The sequence below is a fragment of the Symphalangus syndactylus genome, chromosome 12 (genome assembly GCF_028878055.3).
Source record: "Symphalangus syndactylus isolate Jambi chromosome 12, NHGRI_mSymSyn1-v2.1_pri, whole genome shotgun sequence".
Lineage (NCBI taxonomy): Eukaryota > Metazoa > Chordata > Mammalia > Primates > Hylobatidae > Symphalangus > Symphalangus syndactylus.
In genome coordinates, this window is record NC_072441.2 from 32,022,949 (window position 1) to 32,046,753 (window position 23,805).

At 38.9% G+C, this 23,805-nt stretch overlaps 1 protein-coding gene and 1 pseudogene across 5 annotated transcripts in view; both read left to right on the forward strand.

The window, feature by feature from the left end:
- The window catches only part of MIGA1 (mitoguardin 1), a 98,928-nt gene that overhangs the window by 58,300 nt on the left and 16,823 nt on the right, over positions 1 to 23,805 (forward strand). For all 5 annotated transcript variants that reach the window (XM_063624153.1, XM_063624156.1, XM_063624157.1 and 2 more), the window contains exons 8-11: positions 5,813 to 5,913; positions 22,358 to 22,476; positions 22,734 to 22,806; positions 23,446 to 23,532. In XM_063624153.1, the coding sequence (XP_063480223.1) occupies positions 5,813 to 5,913; positions 22,358 to 22,476; positions 22,734 to 22,806; positions 23,446 to 23,532 (380 nt within the window). The remainder of the gene's footprint in view (positions 1 to 5,812; positions 5,914 to 22,357; positions 22,477 to 22,733; positions 22,807 to 23,445; positions 23,533 to 23,805) is intronic.
- LOC134733671 (nuclear speckle splicing regulatory protein 1-like) lies at positions 9,207 to 11,658 on the forward strand (annotated as a pseudogene).

Below are 23,805 nucleotides of genomic sequence, written 5' to 3' on the forward strand. Positions count from 1 at the left end.
TTCGTGTCTGGTAATAATTTACAGCATCATTGGCAACACTGAAATACAGAAAGCATTCACTGTCTTACCCTCCTTCCTCCTGCCTTTGAAGCTCTGATTGAGCCTTTTCTGCTCTCAGCTATTTGGGACCAAGATATATAGTTGATATTGCTTTCTTTTCTTTCCTTCTATTTAAATCCTTAGAGGAAAGTGCACAAAACAAAAAAGTACAATGATATATCACACATTCTTATGTAACTACCATGTACAGCAAAATGTAAAACATTGCCAACTTTCCAGATGGGTCTTCTTGTAATCCCTTCCAGTCACCTGCAGAATGAGCAACTGTCCTGATGCTCAAGCTAATTACCTTCTAGCTTATTTATTTTTTATTTATTTATTTATTTATTTATTTATTTATTTAGAGACAGAGTCTCACTCTGTCACCCAGGCTGGAGTGCAGCTTTCCTGATGCTCAGGCTAATTACCTTCTAGCGTATTTATTTATTTTTTTTATTTAGAGACAGAGACTCACTCTGTCACCCAGGCTGAAGTACGGTGGTGCAATCTCAGCTCACTGCAGCCTCCACCTCCTGGGTTCAAGCAATTCTCGCACCTCAGACTCCTGAGTAGCTGGGATTACAGGTGCCTGCCACCACACCTGGCTAATTTTTGTATTTTTTGTAGAGGCATGGTTTCGCCATGTTGGCCAGGCTGCTCTCGAACAGGATCCTGACCTCAGGTGATCCACCCACGTTGGCCTCCCAAAGTGCTGGGATTACAGGCATCAGCCACTGTGCCCGGTCACCTTCTAGCTTTTAAAAATAATTTTATCACTAAGTGTGTTTAGTTTTGTCTGTTTTTGAATTTTGCGTGAGTGAATTTAATAATAGTTTTTCATTATGAATGAATTCTGCATATAATTCTTCACTGAGCGTATTGTTAGATTGATCCATGTTACTGCATGTAGCAGCAATTCATTTATTTTCATTGTTGTGTGGTATTTCATTGTATGAATATACTACGGTTTGTTTATTCTATATTTGGACATTTGTTTTTTTTTCCAGTTTGGGGCTATTATAAACAGTATTATTATGAACACTCTTATGCATATAAGCATGCATTTCTGTAAAACACATCCAAGGGTAGAATTGCTAGGTCATAGAGAAAGCCATCTTGAACTTTCATAGGTAATGCCAAACTTTTCAAAGTGGTTCTGCCAGTTGTTTCCACCAGTGGTGTTCGAGAGTTTCCACTGACCGTACACCCTCGACCAAAAAAAAAAAAATAACCATTTTTCCCCAATTTTAGTGATTCTGGTAGGTGTGTAATGATATTTCACTGTGGTTTTAGGATTTTTTTTTTTTTTTGGCTGAGAAAAATTCAGAAGTTTCTGAAAATATTGACTAAGATGAAGCCTTTGGTTTTTTTCTTTTTTTTTAGAGACAGAGTGTCATTCTGTCACCCAGGCTGCAGTGTACTGGCACGATCATGGCTCACTGCAGCCTTGAACTTATGGGCTCAAGCGATTCTCCCGCATCAGCCTCCCGAGAAGCTGGAACTTTAGGTGTGCACCATCACACCCTGCTAACTTTTTAAATTTTTTGTAGAGCTGGAGTCTCTGTTGCCCAGGCTGATCTCGAACTCCTGGGGCTCAACTGATCCTCCCGCCTCAGCCTCCCAAAGTGTTGAGATTACAGACATGAGCCATTGCACCCAGCTGCCTTTGGTTTTCAGTTTTCCATGCTGTCACTGTCTTTCAGTACCACAGTCGAGTTGATAAAACTTTTTATTTGTTTTGTTTTGTTTTGAGACAGACCCTTGCTCTGTCACCCAGGCTGGAATAGTTGTTGCAATCTTGGCTCACTACAGCCTCTGCCTCCCAGGCTCAAGTGATCCTCCCACTTAGCCTCCTAAGTAGCTGAGACTACAGGTGTGTGCCACTGCACCAGCTAATTTTTTGTAAAGACAGGGTTTTGCCATGTTGCCCAGGCTGGCTTTGAACTTCTGGGCTTAAGCAATTTGCCTGCTTCAGCCTCCCAAAGTGCTGGAATTACAGGTGTGAACCACTGTGCCTGGCCAAGAGTTGATGATACTTTTAAGAAAGAGTATTTTAAAATTTAATTGGATGCATGAAAGCAGTTAGTTTGGGATATTGCCCAAGATTCTTTCTTTATACTTTTTATTGTCATATCTAAAAAACAGATGTGTTATTTCTCTTTGTAATCATTTAGCTGCCATTCCAGGAATCATAACAATTACTGAAATAAGAGGTATAGTCTATGGTTTATGGACTTGGATTTAATGAGTAAATCCAGTTCCTCTGGAAGTGAGCCATTTTTCTTTGTTAGATTTTTTTGAAAAATAAAAGTATGGTAACTGATCTGGATGACATTGAATAGCTGGTTACTGTTGACTAAAGTAAAACAGACTTTTTTTTTTTTTTTTTTTTTTTTGAGACAGAGTCTCGCTCTGTCACCCAGGCTGGAGTGCAGTGGCACAATCTCGGCTCACTGCAAGCTCCACCTCCCGGGTTCACGCCATTCTCCTGCCTCAGCCTCTCCGAGTAGCTGGGACTACAGGCGCCCGCCACCACGCCCGGCTAATTTTTTTGTATTTTTAGTAGAGACGGGGTTTCACCGTGGTCCGATCTCCTGACCTCGTGATCCGCCTGCCTTGGCCTCCCAAAGTGCTGGGATTACAAGTGTGAGCCACCGCGCCCGGCCTAAAACAGACTTTTAACATCTCATGGGTAATGTCTGAAAGGTAAAGTGACACTAGATAAATGTCTGTATTCTACTCTGAAAATAGCAAAAGCCATATGGAAACAAGAGTTAACTGACTTGTAAATTTAATCCCACTCTCGGCCAGGTGCAGTGGCTCTCACACCTGTAATTCCAGTACTTTAGGAGGCCGAGGCGGGCGGGTCACCTGAGTTTGGGAGTTGGAGACCAGCCTGACCAACATGGAGAAACTCCGTCTCTACTAAAAATACAAAATTAGCCGGGCGTGGTGGCGCATGCCTGTCATCTCAGCTACTTGGGAGGCTGAGGCAGGAGAATCGCTTGAATTTGGAAGGTCAGGGTTGTGGTGAGCCAAGGTTGCACCATTGCACTCCAGCCTAGGCAACAAGAGCAAAATTCTGTCTCAAAATAAATAATAAAATAAAATAAAATTTAATCCCACTCTGATAATGCCATGACATAATGAAAATTGTGAAACTGTGATTTCTTTTTGTGAAATACTGAGAATGGAAAATAATTAAGATAACGCTTTGAAGTTTGTACACGAGGATTAAGTTTTTTTTTTTTTTTTTTTTTTGAGACGGAGTCTCGCTCTGTCGCCCAGGCTGGAATGCAGTGGCGCGATCTCGGCTCACTGCAAGCTCCGCCTCCTGGGTTCACGCCATTCTCCTGCCTCAGCCTCTCCGAGTAGCTGGGACTACAGGCGCCCGCCACCACGCCCGGCTAATTTTTTTGTGTGTTTTTAGTAGAGACGGGGTTTCACCGTGGTCTCGATCTCCTGACCTCGTGATCCGCCCGCCTCGGCCTCCCAAAGTGCTGGGATTACAAGCGTGAGCCATACCGCGCCCGGCTGAGGATTAAGTTTTGTATAAAAGCTCAGTGTGTGTGTCTTTGTGTTTAATAAGCCTTAATATGCACTGAAAAGAGAATTATGGGAGTTTTTCTGGATAATTGAGTGTCCAAAAATACCAGTTTGATAGCTATTTATAAGTGTGGAACAGTTATGTTGTTTTATTCTCTAGCTTAATGGAAAAATGTAAATTTCTAAAATATTTTTATAATGGAATAATTTAACCTCAGATTTTATCCCATTAATAGTCATTTAGTAGTAGAAAGATTTTTAGGATGAAAAGTTTTAGGTACTTTAAAAGGATTGACGTAAACGTCATCTGAAAACAATTATAATTTAAACTTGGAAGGTAAATACTTAAAATGTAAAGTCTGATCTCACCAAACATAAAGTAGGAAAAAAATATGTTACATGTATGGTTATTTTTGGTACTTAATAGGAATGAACCTTGTACCAATTGTGGCTTATTCTCTCTTAGAGCTTGGAATATAATTGGTTGTACAACTTTTGATTTAAACATTTAATTGAAGCCAGATTGATGCTTTGAATAAAAAAAAAAAACCCACACTTCCTGGGTAGAGTCACAAGTTGTGTTTTTTGGTACTTAGGGTTTTAAACAGAATTTGACAGATTTCTAGTAGACGTAATAAATTTTAATTTTGGAAAAATTGTGAAATGAAAATTTGGATGAATCAAAGCCAAGGAGACTTCTGCTTTCTTTCTTTTCTTTTCTTTCTTTGTGTCTTTCTCTCCCTTTCTATCTCTCTCTCTCTTTCTTTCCTGTTTTTTTTTGACAAGGTCTCACTCTGACATCCAGGCTGGAGTGCAGTGGTGCAGTCATAGCTCCCTGCAGCCTGGAACTCCTGGAGTCAAGCAGTTTTCCTGCCTCAGCCTCCTGAGCATGTGCCACAACACCTGGCTTTTTTTTTTTTTTTTTAATGAGGTCTCACTGTGTTTCCCAGGCTGGTCTCAAAACTCCTGGACTCAAGTGATCCTCCTGCCTCAGCCTCCCAAAGCACTGGGATGACCTCAGCCAGCTAGTTTCATTTTAAAGAAGATAGTGTCTGACAAATTCAGCAGATTCAGAATCAAAATAAGAAAAATGTATGTTTTATTCTTTGCTCTTTCATACTTATGATACATTTGAAGTTTATCACTTTTCTCCATTATAGTCACATATGTAAGCAGGAAAGTATTTGTTTGAAAATTTAATATTAACAATTAGATTCCTGATAATAGTACATGAGGATATTCATACCCACATTCCGAATGACAAGTGTTGCTAACAGCCTGTCTTAATAGGGTGAGATTAACCATTTCCAAAGAATTTGTACTTTTTCAACCTTTTAAAATTTTGGGGGCATTTATATTTGACCCTCAGGTAAGCAGAGTAAACATCAAGGACCTAGGTCTGATTGTTTTTGACCATTCAGTTTTTAAAGTAGGTCTCATTAAAGCCTGAAAAAGTCACAAATATCTTCTTGAATTGTTTTTTTTGTTGCTGTTGTTGTTGTTTTTGAGACGGAGTCTTGATCTGTCCCCCTGGCTGGAGTGCAGTGGTGTGATCTTGCCTTACTGCAACCTTCATCTCCCGGGTTCAAGCGATTCTTGTTCCTCAGCCTCCCAAGTAGTTGGGACTACATGTGCGCACCTGGCTAATTTTTGTATTTTTTTTATTAGAGACGGGGTTTTGCCATGTTGGCCAGGCTGGTCTCGAACTCCTGACCTCAGGTGATCTGCCTGCCTCAGCCTCCCAGAGTGCTGGGATTACAGGTGTGAGCCACCGCACCCGGCCGTGAATTGTTTTAATTGATCAGCTTATCACAAGTGACAGGCCGGATATTTTATGTTAATAATATAGTTGATTTAAAGTTCTTCTAATTTGGGCAAGACCACTTGCAAATAAATTGCTCTGTTTCAAACTAGCTGTGATATATGCTGACTTTACCATGTATAGTAGATAATCCAACTTTGGTTATTATGTACTAAAAAGCCCTTTTAATCAAAAATTAAGCTTAATTCCTTTTTAAATTAAAAATGAATATTTGCTTTGTAACACTGTCTCCCCTACTTGACAGAGTTTCAGATTCAGTTAATCAATGGATACTTACTGTTTTCCTTTTGACATTAGTAGTCTAAATAAAGACTGGGGGAAAAAATCAAAATCAAACTGTGGAATGTGAAATACCACAATGATGTGGAATACCACTTTCTGAACTTCTCACCTTTTACTTTTAAGATAAAGATACAGATATCACCATGAAGGGTAATGTGGATGACTTTGGCCTGCGAGACACCTTGAGCATCGCATCCACGGATTCCTTTGCTTCTGCAGCTGAGGTAGGACATGTGTGCTCCTAATGACGATTTCTGTTTCTTTTTTCATGGAAACAGCAGTCTTGTCATCATACTGTAATTCAGTTCGGTCACTATTTATTTAGCATGTACCGTGTGGTAGGTGCCAGGATACAAAAATGAATAAATCTAACATGAAAATAAGCTCCTACAGGAGCTTACACTCTCTTTAAGGAGATGGACCTGTGAACACATGGTTCAGATGGGCACTCTCATATACTGTAGATTATGGGTGAGGCATAGAAATTAGTATGTTAATGGAAAGCAATTTTTCCACTTATATCAAGAGTCTTAAAGATGTTCAATTTCTTTAGTTCAGAAATCATACTTTTAGATTTTTGTTCTAAGAAGGTGATCAGATTCAAAGATTATATATATAAAAATATTCACTGTTGGCCAGGTGCAGTGGCTTACGCCTGTATTCCCAGTACTTTAGGAGGCTGAGGTGGAAGGATTGCTTGAGCTCTGGAGTTTGAGACCAGCCTGAGCAACATAGTGAGACCTTGTCCCTATAAAAAATTTAAAAAATTAACCAGATGTGGTAGTGAGTAGCCTATAGTTCTGGTTATTCAGGAGGCTGAGGTGGGAGGATCCCGTAAGCCCAAGAGGTAAAGACTGCAGTGGGCCATGATTGTGTCACTGCATTCCAGCCTGGGTGACAGAACAAGACCCTGTCTCAAAAAAAAAAAAAAAAAAACTCTCTCTCTATATATAGATAGATATAGATATATATGTATACACACACACACACACACACACACACATACACACATTCACTGTGGTGTTTTAGTAACAATGAAAAACTGAAAATAATCTAATGCCAAATTATGACACATCTGTAATTAGAAATGTTATAGAGCTATAAACATGTTTCCAATAATTTTAATGACATGGGAACATATGTTAAGTGGAAAGATTAGTATGTAAAGTTTTATATAGATTGTATGATTATAATTTCGTAAAAAGGAAACAGAAACGTGTGTGATATATAAGTATATAGGCAGAGGAAAAAAGGCTAACTATAAATAAACAGTAGTGATTACTGAATTATAAATCTGTGGATAATTTATTTTTCACTGAGATTTAAATTTTTTACCAAAAGAGACTGCTTTCAAAGAGGTCATCTTTTTGTTTTTATTTTTGTACTTAAAACAGCTTTAAAAATTACCTGTGGCCAATTTTATCAGAATATTTGCATTTTTACAGTAGATTTTGGATATAATAATTTTAGGTGCTCTTTTTTCATAGAAATAGTATTATGCCTCTGGCCAGGCACAGTGGCTTTACTGTTATCCCGGAACTTTGGGAGGCTGAGGTGGGCAGATCACCTGAAGTCAGGAGGTTGAGACCAGCCTGGTCAACATGGTGAAACCCCATCCCTACTAAAAATTCAAAAATTAGCCAGGCATGGTGGTGCATGCCTGTAATCACAGATACTCAGGAGGCTGAGGCACAAGAATCGCTTAAACCTGGGAGGTGGAGGTTGCAGTGTGCCAAGATCACACCACTGCAGTCCAGCCTGGTCAACAGAGCGAGACTCTGTCTCACACACACATGCACAAAAGTAGTATTACACATCTATAACTGATGTGTGACTTTTATCTCTAGTTTGGAAGCTTTAGATATTCCAATACCTGTACCTTAAACTTTGGATCTGCCTTTTTAAAAGCAGTACTGATTCATAATATCTTTTATTCTCTCAAGGTTTTTCTATGTGTGTATATTTCAGCCATCACTTACAGTATCATCTCCTAATTGTTTACATTAAAAAATTTTTTCCACTTACAAGTTTGCAATAGACAGAATATATTTACTTGTTCTATGGGAAAGCTGTTTCCTCTTCCTTTTACTGTTCATTATATACATATTTGTCTTTCTATTCAGTAGATGCTGTGTCCTAGGTGGTTTGTAAGGAGAAAAATTGCTATTCACTTTGCACTTTTTTCCATTGTGAAGAACAATATACCTAATTGCTCTAAAGTTTTTTCTAATATGCAGCTTTAAAAAATATTTTGCTAAGTGTTCATTGTACTCACTTTATTGTTTAATAAGGTTTAATAAAAATTATTAAATACTTGTGGAAAACAAAATCCATGAATATACACAAAAAGGACTTACTATTCAAGAAATACCCTAAGAATGCTTCCATGGTATAAATGTATGGTCTCAGAATGTGAATGTTCCAAGATAAATTATTTTATAAGAAATGTTTGTTAAATTATTTTTAACTATATGCCAAGCACTTAAGGTTAAATTGGGGAAAATTGTTTTAATGAAGAAAGTTACTAAGTTAATAAAACCGTTTGGGAAGTTAAACAGTTTTTGATCATTCGAAAACCTTTTCAGGATTACCAGAAAGGTTTCTTGCCTAGTTAGATTAAAACAATTTCTGGTATAGGTTTTTCTATAATCTAGATCAATCGTTTGTGAAAGTGATTAACAAGATTTTCCTGTATAAGCTTTGCCAAACATTGGTTTGGAACCACAGATGAAAAGCTTTTTTTTTTTTTTTTTTAAATACAGCTTTCTTGACAGTGATTCACATGCCATAAAATTCACCCTTTTAAAATACAGAGTTCAGTGGTTTATAGTATGTTTATATAGTTGTGCAGCCAGCACTACTTTCTAATTTCAGAACATTTTTATCACCCTAAACACAAACCCCTACCCAATAGCAGTCACTCTCCATCTCCCTTTACCCCCCAGCCCTTGGCACCCAATACCTTCTGACTCTATGAATTTGCCTTATTCTGGACATTTCTTATAAGTGGACTCATACCATGTGATATGTTGTATTTGGCTTTCTTTCATTTAGCACAATGTTTTCTTTCAAGTTCAGAAAGTCTTTTTGATGTTAGGATACCGTCACATTTTACTCCTAATCCTTCCATCTGTTAAAGATATTGTCATTTAATAGGTAGAAACTAATATTGCAGAGAGCAGTTTTTAGCTGTAGATTCCATTTTTTATAGAATTACCACTCTGCAATTGTGTATATGTGTTTAATAGAGAAATCATAGGCTTCTCTTTAAAAAGAAAATTTTATTTAAAAAAAATTTTTAAAATAGAGTTGGGGTCTTGTCATGTTGCCCAGGCTGGTCTCAAACTCCTGAGCTCAAGCAGTCCTCCCACGTCAGCTTCCCAAAGTGCTGGGATTATAGGTGTGAGCCACTGTGTCTGGCTGAAAATTTTATTTTTTATAATTCAGATACCTCGGCGGGTGCACTGGCTCATACCTGTAATCCCAGCACTTTGGGAGGCCGAGGCAGGCGGATCACAAGGTCAGGAGATCGAGACCATCCTGGCTAACACAGTGAAACCCCTCCTCTACTAAAAATACAAAAAATTAGCCAGGCGTGGTGGCGGGCGCCTGTAGTCCCTGCTACTCGGGAGGCTGAGGCAGGAGAATGGCGTGAACCCGGGAGGCGGAGCTTGCAATGAGCCCAGATTGTGCCACTGCACTCCAGCCTGGGCAACAGTGAGACTGTCTCAAAAAATAAATAAAATAATATAAAATAAAATAAAATAAAATAAAATAAAATAAATAATAAAATAAATAAAATAAAATAAAAATTTAGATACCTCTACTTGTACTCTAAATGGAACCTTGGAAAGCTTTTGCTATATCCACCTCTCTGATTTGACAACACTTATTTATAGCAATCCAAAAACTACACCGATAATAGGGCCACGTTCAGCAGATACAGGAGCAAGATGGTGATTCTGGGCAGGCAGTATGGGCTTATTTTGCCAAAGAAAACACAGCAGTTGCATCCTGTTTTGCAAAAACCATCAGTGTTTGGGAATGATTCTGATGATGATGATGAGACCTCCATGAGTGAAAGCCTTCAGAGAGAAGCTGCTAAGAAGCAGGCCGTGAAACAGACCAAACTGGAATCCAGAAGGCCCTTGCAGAAGATGCTACTGTGTATGAATATGACAGTATTTATGATGAAATGCAGAAAAAAAAAGGAGGAAAACAATCCAAAATTGCTTTTGGGGAAAGACCGAAAGCCCAAGTATATTCACAACTTGCTAAAAGCAGTTGAGATCAGAAAAAAGGAACAGGAAAAAAGAATGGAAAAGAAAATACAGGGAGAATGAGAAATGGAAAAGGAAATACAGAGAGAATGAGAAATGGAAAAGGGAGAGTTTAATGATAAAGAGGCATTTGTGACATCTGCATATAAGAAAAAACTGCAAGAGAGAGCTGAAGAAGAAAGAGAAAAGAGGGCTGCTGTGCTGGAAGTATGTTTGGATGTAACCAAGCAGAAAGATCTCAGTGGATTTTATAGGCACTTATTAAATCAAGCAGTTGGTGAAGAGGAAGTACCTAAATGTAGCTTTTGTGAAGCCAGATCTGGTATAAAGGAAGAGAAATCAAGGGGCTACTCTGATGAAGTAAGTTCAAAAAACAGAATACCACAAGAGAAATGCATTCTTCAAACTGATGTGAAAGTAGAGGAAAACCCAGATGCAGACAGTAACTTTGATGCTAAGAGCAGCGAGGATGATGAAATAGAAGAAACTAGAGTGAACTGCAGAAGGGAAAAGGTCGTAGAGACTCCTGAGAATGACCCCCAAGCACCACAGTAATCAAAACCACTCTCAGTCACCTAGTGAAGAAAGAGGGCACAGTGCCAGACACCACACGAAAGGATCACGAACGTTGAGACGACACGAGAAAAGGGAAGATCAGCACCAACAGAAGCAATCCAGAGACGAGGAGAGCCATTACACTGACCGTGATTACCGGAAAGAAAGGGATTCTCATAGGCACAGGAGACCGGTCATAGAGATTCCCATTGGAAGAGGCATGAACAGGAAGATAAACAAAGGGCGAGGGACCAAAGAGAAAGAAGTGACAGAGTGTGGAAAAGGGAGAAAGATGGGGAGAAATATTCCCAAAGAGAACAAGAAAGAGAGACAACAAAATGATCAAACTGACACAGTGAGAAAGGAGAGAAAGAAGAGAAAAGCAAAGCAGAGGAAGAGCATATGAAAGGAAGGAAAGATATGAAAATAATGATAAATACAGAGATACAGAAAAACAAGAAGTAAGTGTTCAATTTTCAGAAAGAAATCTTCAGAAAGGAAAGCAGCCCAAGTTCTAGGGGAAAGGATAAATTTCTTGACCGAGAAAGATCCAACAAAATGAGAAACATGACAAAGGACAAAGAAAGAAACCAGGAGAAACCCTCTAATTCTGAATCATCACTGGGAGCAAAACACAGACTCACAGAAAGGCAAGAGAAGGGTAAAAAAACAAGAGAGACCACCTGAGGCAGTGAGCAAGTTTGCAAAGAGGAACAATGAAGAAACTGTAATGTCAGCTAGAGACAGGTACTTGGCCAGGCAGATGGTGCAGGTTAATGCAAAGAGCTATATTGAGAAACAAGATGATTGATGGCTACCCCAAGAGAAAGAGTTAAGGAAGCACAGAAAACTAACTCCTGGAACCTGCTGCGTAAAACCATAAAGGAGTGTGTTACCAGTAGTTTGGAGGGCATTTTTAAATTTATTTTCAAAATTTTAGGTTAAAATCAAAAGTCAGTCTTACATCTTGGATGTTTGGATGTGGATGTTTGGCTGAATTTATATATAGTATGTACTTATCAATACCACATTCTTTGTTGTATTCCAGGACCATAAGAGTGTGCTAATTCCCTGTAGGTACATAATGAGGAAAATTGGCTCCACTACAACCATTAAAAAATAATTTTGGCCAGATGTGGTAGCTCATGCCTGTAATACCAACATTTTGGGAGGCCGAGGCAGAAGGATCACTTGAGGCCAGGCATTCAAGACCAGCCTCTGCAAGATAATGAGACCTTGTCTCTATTTAAAAAACAAAAAGCCTGGCGTGGTGGTGCATGCCTGTAGTCCCAGCTGTTCGAGAGGCTGAGGCAGGAAGATCACTTGAGCCTAGGAATTTGATGTTACAGTGAGCTATGATCATACCACTGCACTCCAACCTGGGCAACAGAGTGGGACCATGTCTCTAAAAACACCTTTTTTTAAATAAATAATTTAACTCTTCTAATAACGTTGGTTTTGTTGCACGAGCTGTTTGTTTTATAAATATTGTATTTCAGATAAAATATGGATTTGAACAATAGAAAATATAGTTTACGTTCTGAAATTTGTATTAAAGTGTAAAATGTGAATCATACATCTTGTCTAAATAGCTTACAGCATAGTTGGCTTAAATGAAAATAAAAAATAGTGATATGCCTAAAAAATACACCAATAGTAATATACAAAGCGACAAAGATGAATATTTAGGATAATTATAACCTGAAAAGGGAGAGAGGGCTACATCTATCATTTAAATTTTTTATTCTATGAAAGTATGAAGGCATGGCCATCCGTGGTGTTCACGCCTGTAATCTCAGCACTTTGGGAGACCGAGATGGGCGATCACCTGAGGTCAGGAGTTCTAGACCAGCCTGGCCAACATGGTGAAACCCAGTCTCTACTAAAAATACAAAAATTAGCCAGTGTGGTGGCACACGCCTGTAATCCCAGCTACTTAGTAGGCTAAGGCAGGAGAATTGATTGAATCTGGGAAGCAGACGTTGCAGTGAGCCGAGATTGTGCCATTGTACACCAGCCTGGGCAACAGAGTGAGACTCTCTCTCTCTCTCAAAAAAAAAAAAAAAAAAAGTATGAAGGCTTGACTGGGGCTGAAAGATCTGTTCCCAAGATAACTCACTCCTATGAATGGAAAGTTGGTGCTATCCATTAACAGAAGACCTAAGTTTCTCACCACATCGACTTTTGTTTTTTTTTTTTTTTTTTTTTTTTTTGAGACGGAGATCTCGCTCTTTCACCCAGGCTGGAGTGCAGTGGCACGATCTCGGCTCACTGCAGGCTCCGCCCCCCGGGGTTCACGCCATTCTCCTGCCTCAGCCTCCCTTGTAGCTGGGACTACAGGTGCCTGCCACCTTGCCTGGCTAATTTTTTGTATTTTTAGTAGAGACAGGGTTTCACCGTGTTAGCCAGGATGGTCTCGATCTCCTGACCTCGTGATCCGCACGCCTCGGCCTCCCAAAGTGCTGGGATTACAGGTGTGAGCCACCGCGCCCGGCCCACACATCGACTTTTCTATAGGACTATTTGAGTATCTTTACAGCATGGCACCTGGCTTCCTGCAGAGAGAGTAACCCAAGAGAGGGCAAGGTGGAAGTGGTGACTGTTTTGACCTATCCTCAGAAATCTCATTCTGTCATTTCCACAATGTGCTGTTGGTTACACAGGTTAGCCCTATTCAATGTGGGATGGGATGTGAGTAACCAGGGTGAGAGAATCATTGAAGACCCAATTTGGAGGGTGGCTGTTTTAAGTTCCTATTGTCTATTAAGGGATACAGATTGGTAAAAGCCTGCTTTCTTTAAGTCTTATTTATAATTTTAGGTGATTGATTTGAAAGGAAAATGTAAACATGTATAAAATGGTCCACATTAAAATAGAACTTAGCCTATTTCATGACCCTTCTTGTAATAATCTTGAAACTTCAGACATTTCATTCATGGTCATTCAGAGGACCTGGTCTGGATTAAGTCTTTTAGAAAACGTTACTTCAAATTTAGCAAAGTCATTACATGCCAAGGAGGATAAGGCTCAGTCCATCTTGTACCTCATGGGGCCCAAGAGAAGTAATTTAGGATGTTTGAAATCTTTAGCTAATCTCCAAACACAGTTTTCACTGGTTGCTTCATATGTGGGAATTATCTATTTTTCTGTTGTTATTGTTGCTGTTGTTGTTGACTTGTTTGATTTCTTTTTTTTTGAGATGGAGTTTTGCTCTTGCCGCCCAGGCTGGAGTGCAATGGCACGATCTTGGCCCACTGCAACCTCCACCTCCTGTGTTCAAGTGATTCTCCTGCCTCAGCCTCCCAAGTAGCTGGGATTGCAGGCACCTGCCACCACACCCAGCTAATTTCTGTATTTTTAGTAGAGATGGGGTTTTGCCATATTGGCCAGGCTGGTCTTGAACTCCTGACCCTCAGATGATCCACCCACCTCGGCCTCCCAAAGTGCTAGGATTACAGGCATGAGCCACGATGCCAGGCCTTGTTTGATTTCTTTTATGGTCATATTTATGGTACTTGTGAAATATGGGAAATAACAAAAGGTAGGATGATGATTTGGTGTAAACAAATACAGTATTACTTTTCTTTTTGAAAATATTAAAATGAGTTTTTAAAATGTAGCCTTTTGGGAGAAGAATAATTTCAAAATATATAGGAAATTTCAGCTAGTAAAAAAAAAGACCCCCTTTTAATAGTAAATTGCATGTTCCATAGCTGAAATTAACTGCATTATTGACCGCTGCTTCTGAAATAACTTCTCAGCTCTATTTAAATGTTAATTTTTTTCTAAAACCTTTTAAAATATGTTTGGGAATTTTGTTGAAAAATTCTTCCTATGTGATGTATTCCGAAATGAGAATTTCAACCAGTGTTTTAATGAGTTTCTTTTTGCTTAAAAAAGTTTAAGATTTTTTTTTTTTTTTTTTTTTTTGTTTTTTGTTTTGAGACGGAGTCTCGCTCTGTCGCCCAGGCTGGAGTGCAGTGGCGCAATCTCGGCTCACTGCAAGCTCCGCCTCCCGGGTTCACGCCATTCTCCTGCCTCAGCCTCTCCGAGTAGCTGAGACTACAGGCGCCCACCACCACGCCCGGCTAATTTTTTTTTGTATTTTTAGTAGAGACGGGGTTTCACCGTGGTCTCGATCTCCTGACCTCGTGATCCGCCTGCCTCGGCCTCCCAAAGTGCTGGGATTACAAGCGTGAGCCACCGCGCCCGGCCAAAAAAGTTTAAGATTAATGATTTAAATAAATGTTTCTGAGCTCGCATTGTCTCTGAAGAGTCAGTAATGTTAGCAAGTATCAAATCTTCAACATGATATATTCTCACAGCTGCAGTCCTATTTTAGGAGGCTTCTTTAAATGATTACTTCAACCAAACCAACAAATAAGCAAGATAGATCAATAATTCAAGACTCAACTCTGGAATCTCCCATTGTTGGATTGTCTTCTTATTATTGTTAGAAATTATTTCATGTAGAGGGTTTAATTGGAGCCCAGTTTAGTTTTCTTTCTTTCTTTTTTTTTTTTTTTTTGAGACAGAGTCTTAATCGATCACCCAGGTTGGAGTGTAGTCATGTGATCTCAGCTCACTGCAACCTTGCAACCTCTACCTCCCAGGTTCAAGCAATTCTTCTGCCTCAGCCTCCCAAGTAGCTAGGATTACAGGCATGTGCCACCATATCCGGCTAATTTTTGTATTTTTAGTAGAGATGGGGTTTCGCCATCATGGCCAGGCTGGTCTCGAGCTTCTGACCTCAAGTGATCTGCCCACATCAACCTCCCAAAGTGCTGAGATTACAGGTGTGAGCCACCACACCTGACCCCCAGTTTACTTCTTAGGATTTTTCTCTAATAGAGAATAGAGAATACTAATAGTACGTGTATGTGGGTCCTATTTGTTTTGACAGTGGTACAAAAATTTAAAACTGTTTAATATCTAAAGAATTTTCATTCTAAGTTATTTTTAAAAAGCTGTTTAGTTTTCTTAGCCTCAAGAAGACTTTGCCCTTTAGCATAACATATATTCCTTAAAATATGAGGGGAAATGTTACTTAGAGAATATATACTGTGAGATACTGTCATCTCATCATACTTTTTTTTTGCATCTGGCCTAATGGACATATTTATGTATCATAAATATTGCTGATGCTGAAACTTCTTATCTCTTGGCTCTTTGGATAAGGCTGATAGGAAGGGTATAATTTGGTGCTTAAGTTCTGGAATAATGTGCCTGGGTTTAAATTTTATCATTTAATTGTGGGATTCTGGGTAAGTTCCTGCTAATTTAATCTCTGTTTCTTCATCTGTAAAATGTGGATTATTTATTTATTTGTTTGGGAGAGAGAATCTCACTCTGTCTCCCAAGCTGGAGTGCAGTGCTACGATCTTGGCTCACTGCAACCTCCACCTCCTAGGTTCAAGTGATTCTCCTGCGTCAGCCTCCCAAGTAGCTGGGATTATAGGCATGCGCCACCACACCTGGCTAATTTTTGAATTTTTAGTAGAGGCGGGGCTTCACCATGTTGGCCAGGCTGGTCTCCAACTCCTGACCTCAAGTGATCCACCTGCCTCAGCCTCCCAAAGTGCTGGGATTACAGGAATGAACCACTGCACCCAGCAACATGTGAATAATAGTACTTACTTTATGAGCTTTTGTAAGGATTAAATAAATCAAGTGAAAGCATTAGCACAGCACTGGCTGCATGTGAAATACCAAAACCAAAGCCTTGAGAGTTACTTCTAGAATTATAGCGTAGACATTCAAAAGTCTCCACAAAGCAAAAAATGTCAAAAACAAAATTTTCAGAATTCTGAAAATGGATGAAAGACTTGCAAAAATTCAGAGAACATTGAATCAAGTAAAATGACTGAATCTCCATAAGAGCAGTGAGCTTTGTGGATTTTTTAATTTGCTCTCTTCGTTTTTAATAAAAAAATGTTTTGGGTGTGAGAGCAGAGTACAAGCTGTAGTGTCAGGAGTCATGGCAGGACAAGCATTTGGAAGTTTCTTCCACCCTGACCAAGTATTGGTTGAAAGGTGTGCTGCAGAAACTACAATCAAAGGGGGCATTGTGGCTCATGACTGTAATCCCAGCACTTTGGGAGGCCGAGGCAAGAGGATCACTTAAGTCCAGGAGTTAGATACCAGCCTGGCCAACATAATGAACACTCGTCTCTATGAAAAATTTTAAAATGGGCGGGAGGATCACTTGAGCCTAGGAAGTCGAGGCTGCAGTGAGCCATGATTGTGCCACTGCACTACTGTCTGGCTGACCTGACAAAAACAAAAAACAGAAACAAACAAACAAAAACCCAAAAACAAACAAACAACACACACACACAAAGGAGGCATCATGCTTCCAGAAAAATCTCAAGGAAAAGTATTGCAAGCAACAGTAATAGCTGTTGCTGTTGGATCAGGCTCTAAAGGAAAGAGTGGAGAGATTCAACCAGTTAGCATGAAAGTTGGAGATAAAGTTATTTTCCCAGAATATGGAGGCACCAGGATTATCTCTTATTTTATTTTTCCATTAAGTTATTGGGGTACAGGTAGTATTTGGTTACATAAGTTCTTTAGTTGTGATTTGTGAGACTTTGGTACACCTATCACCTGAGCAGTACATACTGCACCATATTTGTAGTCTTTTATCCCTCACCCCCCTCCCACTCTTCCTCTCAAGTCCCCAAAGTCCACTGTATCAATCTTATGCCTTTGCGTCCTCACAGTTTAGCTCCCACTTATCAGTGAGAACATATGATGTTTGGTTTTCCATTCCTGAGTTACTTCACTTAGAATAATAGTCTCCAATCTCCTCCAGGTCACTGCAGATGCTGTTAATTCATTCCTTTTTATGGCTGCACAGTATTCCTTCATCTATACATACCACAGTTTCTTTATCCACTTGTTGATTGATGGGCATTTGGGTTGGTTCTACAATTTTGATTCACAATTTTGCAATTGTGAACTGTGTTGCTATAAACATGCATGTGCAAGTATCTTTTTCGAATGATGACTTCTTTTCCTCTGGGTAGATACCCAGTCGTGGGCTTGCTAGATCAAATGGTAGTTCTACTTTTAGTTCTTTAAGGAATCTCCACACTTTTTTCCATAGTGGCTGTACTAGTTTACATTCCCACCAGCAGTTTAGAAGTGTTCCCTGATCACCACATCCACACCAACATCTACTGTTTCTTGATTTTTTGATTATGGCCATTCTTGCAGGAGTAAAGTAGGTATTACACTGTGGTTTTGATTTGCATTTCCCTGATCATTAGTGATGCTGAGCATTTTTTTCATATGTGTGTTGGCCATTTGTATATCTTCTTTTGAGAATTGTCTATTCATGTCCTTAGCCTACTTTTTGATGGGACTTTTTTTTTCTGATTTGTTTGAGTTCATCGTAGATTCTGGATATTAGTCCTTTGTCAGATGCAGAGATTGTGAAAATTTTCTCCCACTCTGTGGGTTGTCTACTTACTCTGTCAACTGTTCCTTTTGCCATCCAAAAGCTCTTTCATTTAATTAGGTCCTAGCTATTTCTTTGTTTTTATTGCATTTGCTTTTGGGTTCTTGGTCATGAAATCCTTGCCTAAGCCAATGTCTAGAGGGTTTTTCCAATGTTATCTTCTAGAATTTTTGTAGTTTCAGGTCTTAAGTCCTTAATCCATCTTGAGTTTATTTTTGTATAAGATGAGAGATAAGGATCCAGTTTCATTCTCCTACATGTGGCTAGCCAATTATCCCAGCACCATTTGTTGAAAAGGGTGTCCTTTCCCCATTTTATGTTTTTGTTTGTTTTGTCAAAGATCAGTTGGCTAAACTATTTGGGTTTATTTATGTGTTCTCTCTTCTGTTCCATTGGTCTATGTGCCCATTTTTATACCAGTACCATGCTGTTTTGATGACTGTGGCCTTATAGTATAGTTTGAAATCAGGTTGTGTGATGCCTCCAGAATTCTTTTTGCTTAGTCTTGCTTTGGCTATGCATGCTCTTTTTTTGGTTCCATATGAATTTTAGAATTGTTGTTTCTAATTCTGTGAAGAATGATATGGTATTCTGATGGGGATTGCATTGAATTTGTAGATTGCTTTTGGCAGTATGGTCATTTTCACAATATAGATTCTACCCATCCATGAGCATGGGATGTGTTGCCATTTGTTTGGGTCATCTCTGATTTCTTTCAGCAGTGTTTTGTAGTTTTCCTTGTAGAGGTCTTTGGACTCCTTGGTTAGGTATATTCCTAAGTATTTTATTTCATTTTTTTGTAGCTGTTGTAAAAGGGGTTGAGTTCTTGATTTGAGTCTCTGCTTGGTCGCTGTTGGTGTATAGAAGAGCTACTGATTTGGGTACATTAATCTTGTATCTGGAAACTGTTGAATTGTTTTATCAGTTCTAGGAGCTTTCTAGACAACTTCTTAGGGTTTTCAAGGTAAACGATCATATTGTCAGCAAACAGTGACAGTTTGACTTCCTCTTTACCGACTTGGAAGCCCTGTATTTCTTTGTTCTGTCTGATTGCTCTGGCTAGGACTTCCAGTACTATGTTGAAGAGGAGTGGTGAGAGTGGGCATCCCTGTCTTGTTCCCATTCTCAGAGGGAATGCTTTCAACTTTTCCTCATTCAGTATTATGTTGGCTGTGGGTTTGTCTTAGATGGCTTTCATTACACTAAGGTATGTCCCTTGTATGCCGATTTTGCTGAGAGTTCTAATCATAAAGCGATGCTGGATTTTGTCAAATGTTTTTTCTGCATCTATTGAGGTGATCATGTGATTTTTGTTTTTAATTCTGTTTATGTGGTGTGTCACGTTCATTGACTCGCATATATTAAACCATCCCTGCATCCCTGGTATGAAACCCACTTGATCATGGTGGATTATCTTTTTGATATGTTGTTGGATTCAATTAGCTAGTATTTTGTTAAGAATTTTAGCATCTATGTTCATCAAGGATATCGGTCTGTAGTTTTGTTTTTTGGTTACATCCTTTCCTGGTTTTGGTATTAGGGCGATGCTGAATTAGGGAGGGTTCCCTCTATCTTGTGGAATAGTGTCAAAAGGATTGGTACCAATTCTTCTTTGAATGTCTGATAGAATTCTCTTGTGAATCCGTCTAGTCCTGCACTTTTTTTAATTGGTAATTTTTAAATTACCATTTCAGTCTTGCTGCTTGTTATTGGTCTGATCGAGGTATTTAATTCTTCCTGATTTAAGATAGGAAGGTTGTATTTTTCCAGGAATTTATCCATCTCTTCTAGGTTTTCTAGTTTATGTGCATAAAGGTGTTCATAGTAACCTTGAATGATCTTTTGTATTTCAGTTGTATCAGTTGTAATATTTCCTGTTTCTTTTCTTAGTGAGGTTATTGGGATTTTCTCTCTTCTTTTCTTGGTTAATCTTGCTAAAGGTCTATCAATTTTATTTATCTTTTCAAACAGCCAGCTTTTTGTTTCATTCATCTTTTGTATTTTTTTTTTTTTGTTTCAATTTCATTTAGTTCTGCTCTGATCTTGGTTATTTCCTTTCTTCTTCTGGTTTGGGTTTGGTTTGTTCTTGTTTCTCTAGTTGCTTGAGGTATGACCTTAGATTGTCTGTTTGTGCTCTTTCAGACTTTTTGATGTAGGCGTTTGGGGCTATGAACTTTACTCTTAGTACCACCTTAGCTGTATCCCAGAGGTTTTGATAGGTTGTGTCATTTTTGTCATTCAGTTCGAAGAATTTTTTTTTTTTTGAGACCGAGTCTCACTCTGTCGCCCAGGCTGCAGTGCAGTGGCGCGATCTCGGCTCACTGCAAGCTCCGCCTCCTGGGTTCACGCCATTCTCCTGCCTCAGCCTCTCCGAGTAGCTGGGACTACAGGCGCCCGCCACCACGCCTGGCTAATTTTTTTTGTATTTTTAGTAGAGACGGAGTTTCACCATGGTCTCGATCTCCTGACCTCGTGATCCACCCGCCTTGGCCTCCCAAAGTGCTGGGATTACAAGCGTGAGCCACCACGCCCGGCCCGAAGAATTTTTAAATTTCCATCGTGCTTTTGTTTTTGACCCAGTGCTCATTCAGGAGCAGGTTATTTGATTTCCATGTATTTGCATGGTTTTGAAGGTCTCTTTTGGAGTTGATTTACAGTTTTATTCCACTGTGGTCTGAGAGAGTGCTTGACATAATTTCAGTTTTTAGTATTGAAATGTGAGGTACCATTACATTCATTGTGCTCTTTGTTGCCTGTGTACTTTTTTTTTGTTGTTGTTTTTGCTTTGTAACTTGTATTGTATTGTATTGTATTTATTTATTTATTTATTTCGTGACGGAGTTTCACTCTTGTTGCCCAGACTGGTCTTGAACTCCTGACTTCAGGTGATCCACCCGCCCCAGCCTCCCAAAGTGCTGGAAAGTGCTGGGATTACAGGCATGAGCCACTGCACCTGACCCCCTCCTAATTTTTTTAATTAGAGGATGTGGTGGTGCGTACCTGTAGCCCCAGCTACTCGGGAGGCTGAGGCAGGAGGATCACTTGAGCCCAGGAGTTTGAGGCTGCAGAGTTATGACTGTGCCACTGCACTACAGCTTGGGTGACAGAGCGAGATCCTGTCTCTTCCAAACAAAACACTCTAGAAGTTTTCTAGAAGTTTTCTGGGTTGTTTTTTTTTTGCTTAGCTGGCTACTCTATAGTGTTTGCAATTGTTTTTTAATGAACTGTCAGAAGATTGGAATTTCATATGTAGAGTTGTTATGCTAGCCAAAAGCACGACTGTCTTTCAGTTATACAAAAGTCAATCAAAGCTACATACAAGGAAATATGTCTTAGAATAGCAACATTGAGCTTATTTTGTTGTTTTTGTACTAAGTTTTGCTTTATTATAATCATAGGTTATAATACTTGTAAGTAATCTATGGATGATAAAATTCTCCTCCTCTTTTTAAAAAATGCGTCCTCAGTTGTTCTTTTTGGTGAACTCTAAGATATAGTATTGCTGGCCAGACACGGTGGCTGACGCCTGAATGCCAGCACTTTGGGAGGCTGAGGCAGGCGGATCGCTTGAGGCCAGTTTGAGACCAGCCTGGCCAACATGGCAAAACCCCATCTCTACTAAAAATACAAAAATTAGCTGGGTGTGGTGGCACATGTCTGTAATCCCAACTACTCTGGAGGCTGAGGCAGGAGAATCGTTTGAACCTGGGCGGGAAGGCTGCATTGAGCCAAGATCCTGCCACTGTCTCCAGCCTGGGTGACAGTGAGACCCTGTCTCAAAAAAAAAAAAAGATACAGTATTGGTTTTCTGTACATTCTGTGGATTTAAGTAATTGGATTCAGAATGAACTAAGCTTGTTAAAAGTTTTACTCTTTTTAACAACTCAATTTTGAAATAAAATGAATTCAGATTTTATTAGCTATAAAATCCTATTGAATGGTTTTTATGGTTTAATCAAATTTATTGTATTTTGATGTTAGCAAAATCCTATTTTTTCTTTTATAGTTTATCTTCTTATATCAGTGTATTCTGCTTTTTGCTTTTCTGGCTTTTGTTTTGTTTTGTTTTTGAGACAGGGTCTGGCTTTGCCAGCTAGGCTGGAGTGCAGTGATACAATCACAGCTCACTACAACTTCAGCCTCCTGTGCTCAAGTGATCTTCCCACCTCAGCCTCCTGGGTAGCTAGGACCACAAGTGCATGCCTCCACACCTGACTAATTTTTTTAGATTTTTGTAGAGACAGGGTCTTACCATGTTACCCAGGCTGGTTTCAAACTTCTGGGTTCAAACGATCCTCCCAAAGTGTTGCAATTACAGGCATGAGCCACTGCACCTAGCCTGTATTCTGTTCTAACCCACTGTGCTCTTAGCTTGCAGAACACAGAGAAGTACGGCATACCTACAGCCTGGAGTCCCTTTGTCACTGCCCGTTTTACGAGGAAGCCATGCATTTAGTTGAAGAAGGAAAAATTTACTCCAGAGTACTGAGGTACCATTTCAGTTTTGTTTATGTTTATGAAGGATATTAAGGTGTTTGTGTGGTACTTATTAAAAATGTTTATGAGAATAGGAGAAAAGATGTTTTTAGGTCCAAGTAAAGAAAAAATTATTTTTACATGTTCTGTCAGTATTGAAAAAACATGTTTTATATTAAGGTCCTGAGGTTAAGCCTTGTTTGAATCCAAATTTATACTAGGCTTGATCTTGAATGTAGTTTAACAATTGTCTCCCCTGTTTATTACATAGAACTGAAATGTTGGAGTGCCTAGGAGACAGTGATTTTCTTGCCAAACTTCACTGTATTCGACAGGCTTTTCAGGTATTTTTTTAACATTAAGTGACTTCACCCAGCCACTCATCCCCACCCTCATGCTGTAGAGTCCAGTGCAAATAAACAGGACAGCTCTGTGCTCTTCATTATCCCTATTCCTAATGACAAATATAAAGTCCACTAAACTTATTTTTCCTCCCTGCTACTTGCCTTCATTTGTTTCCATATTTCATTATCCTCTCCCACGGATTCCCAGGCCCACCACACTTTGTCAAAACAGGATATTTTGATACTTCAGGAGCATAAAAATGGCTGCTTAAAATAAAAACCCTCTTATTATTAAGTAATGTGTATTTGAGATTTAATTTCAGTCAATTATAAAATTGATTTTCTAAAAAGAAAATAACAAGAATATATTTGTTTTATGTTTTGGGGCTATAGGAAATTTATTTGAGACTGTAATATGATTTTGAACAGAATTTAAATTCAAATTTAACTCCCTTTAATCTTTTTTTGACTATAGGTTTCAAGAGTTCTTTTTATTTTAGTAAATTAGGACTTTCTCTGTGAGCTGCCTGTTGAAATGCAATGCATTAACTGTTTTAGGATTATTTGTGCTATTAAGTAGAATGTCCATTCACATTTATTATAGGTCTCTTTTTTCTTTGGGAATGAATATTTTTTCAGGTAATTCTTTCAGAATCAGCCAACAGGATATTCCTCGCTGAGAGTGGAAGGAAAATTTTATCAGCTTTAATTGTGAAAGCACGAAAGGTAAACTTGTTCTGTTGGCAAGATTTTTACCATTTACAAAAGTTGTTTTTACCCTTTGAACTGAAGATTAAGACATTAAATTTTTGATAGAAGAAAAAGTTTTTGTGGATAGTTGCAAAGGGCATTAAGTTATGCTCGGGTTGAACTATGTATAAAGTCCACACTATTTCAACCAAGTTGTTTCTCATAAATTATTTCCAATTTGCCATAAACTCTGTAAATGTCATGGTGAGAATTATCATTATATCTGCTGCTATAACCATCACTATTATT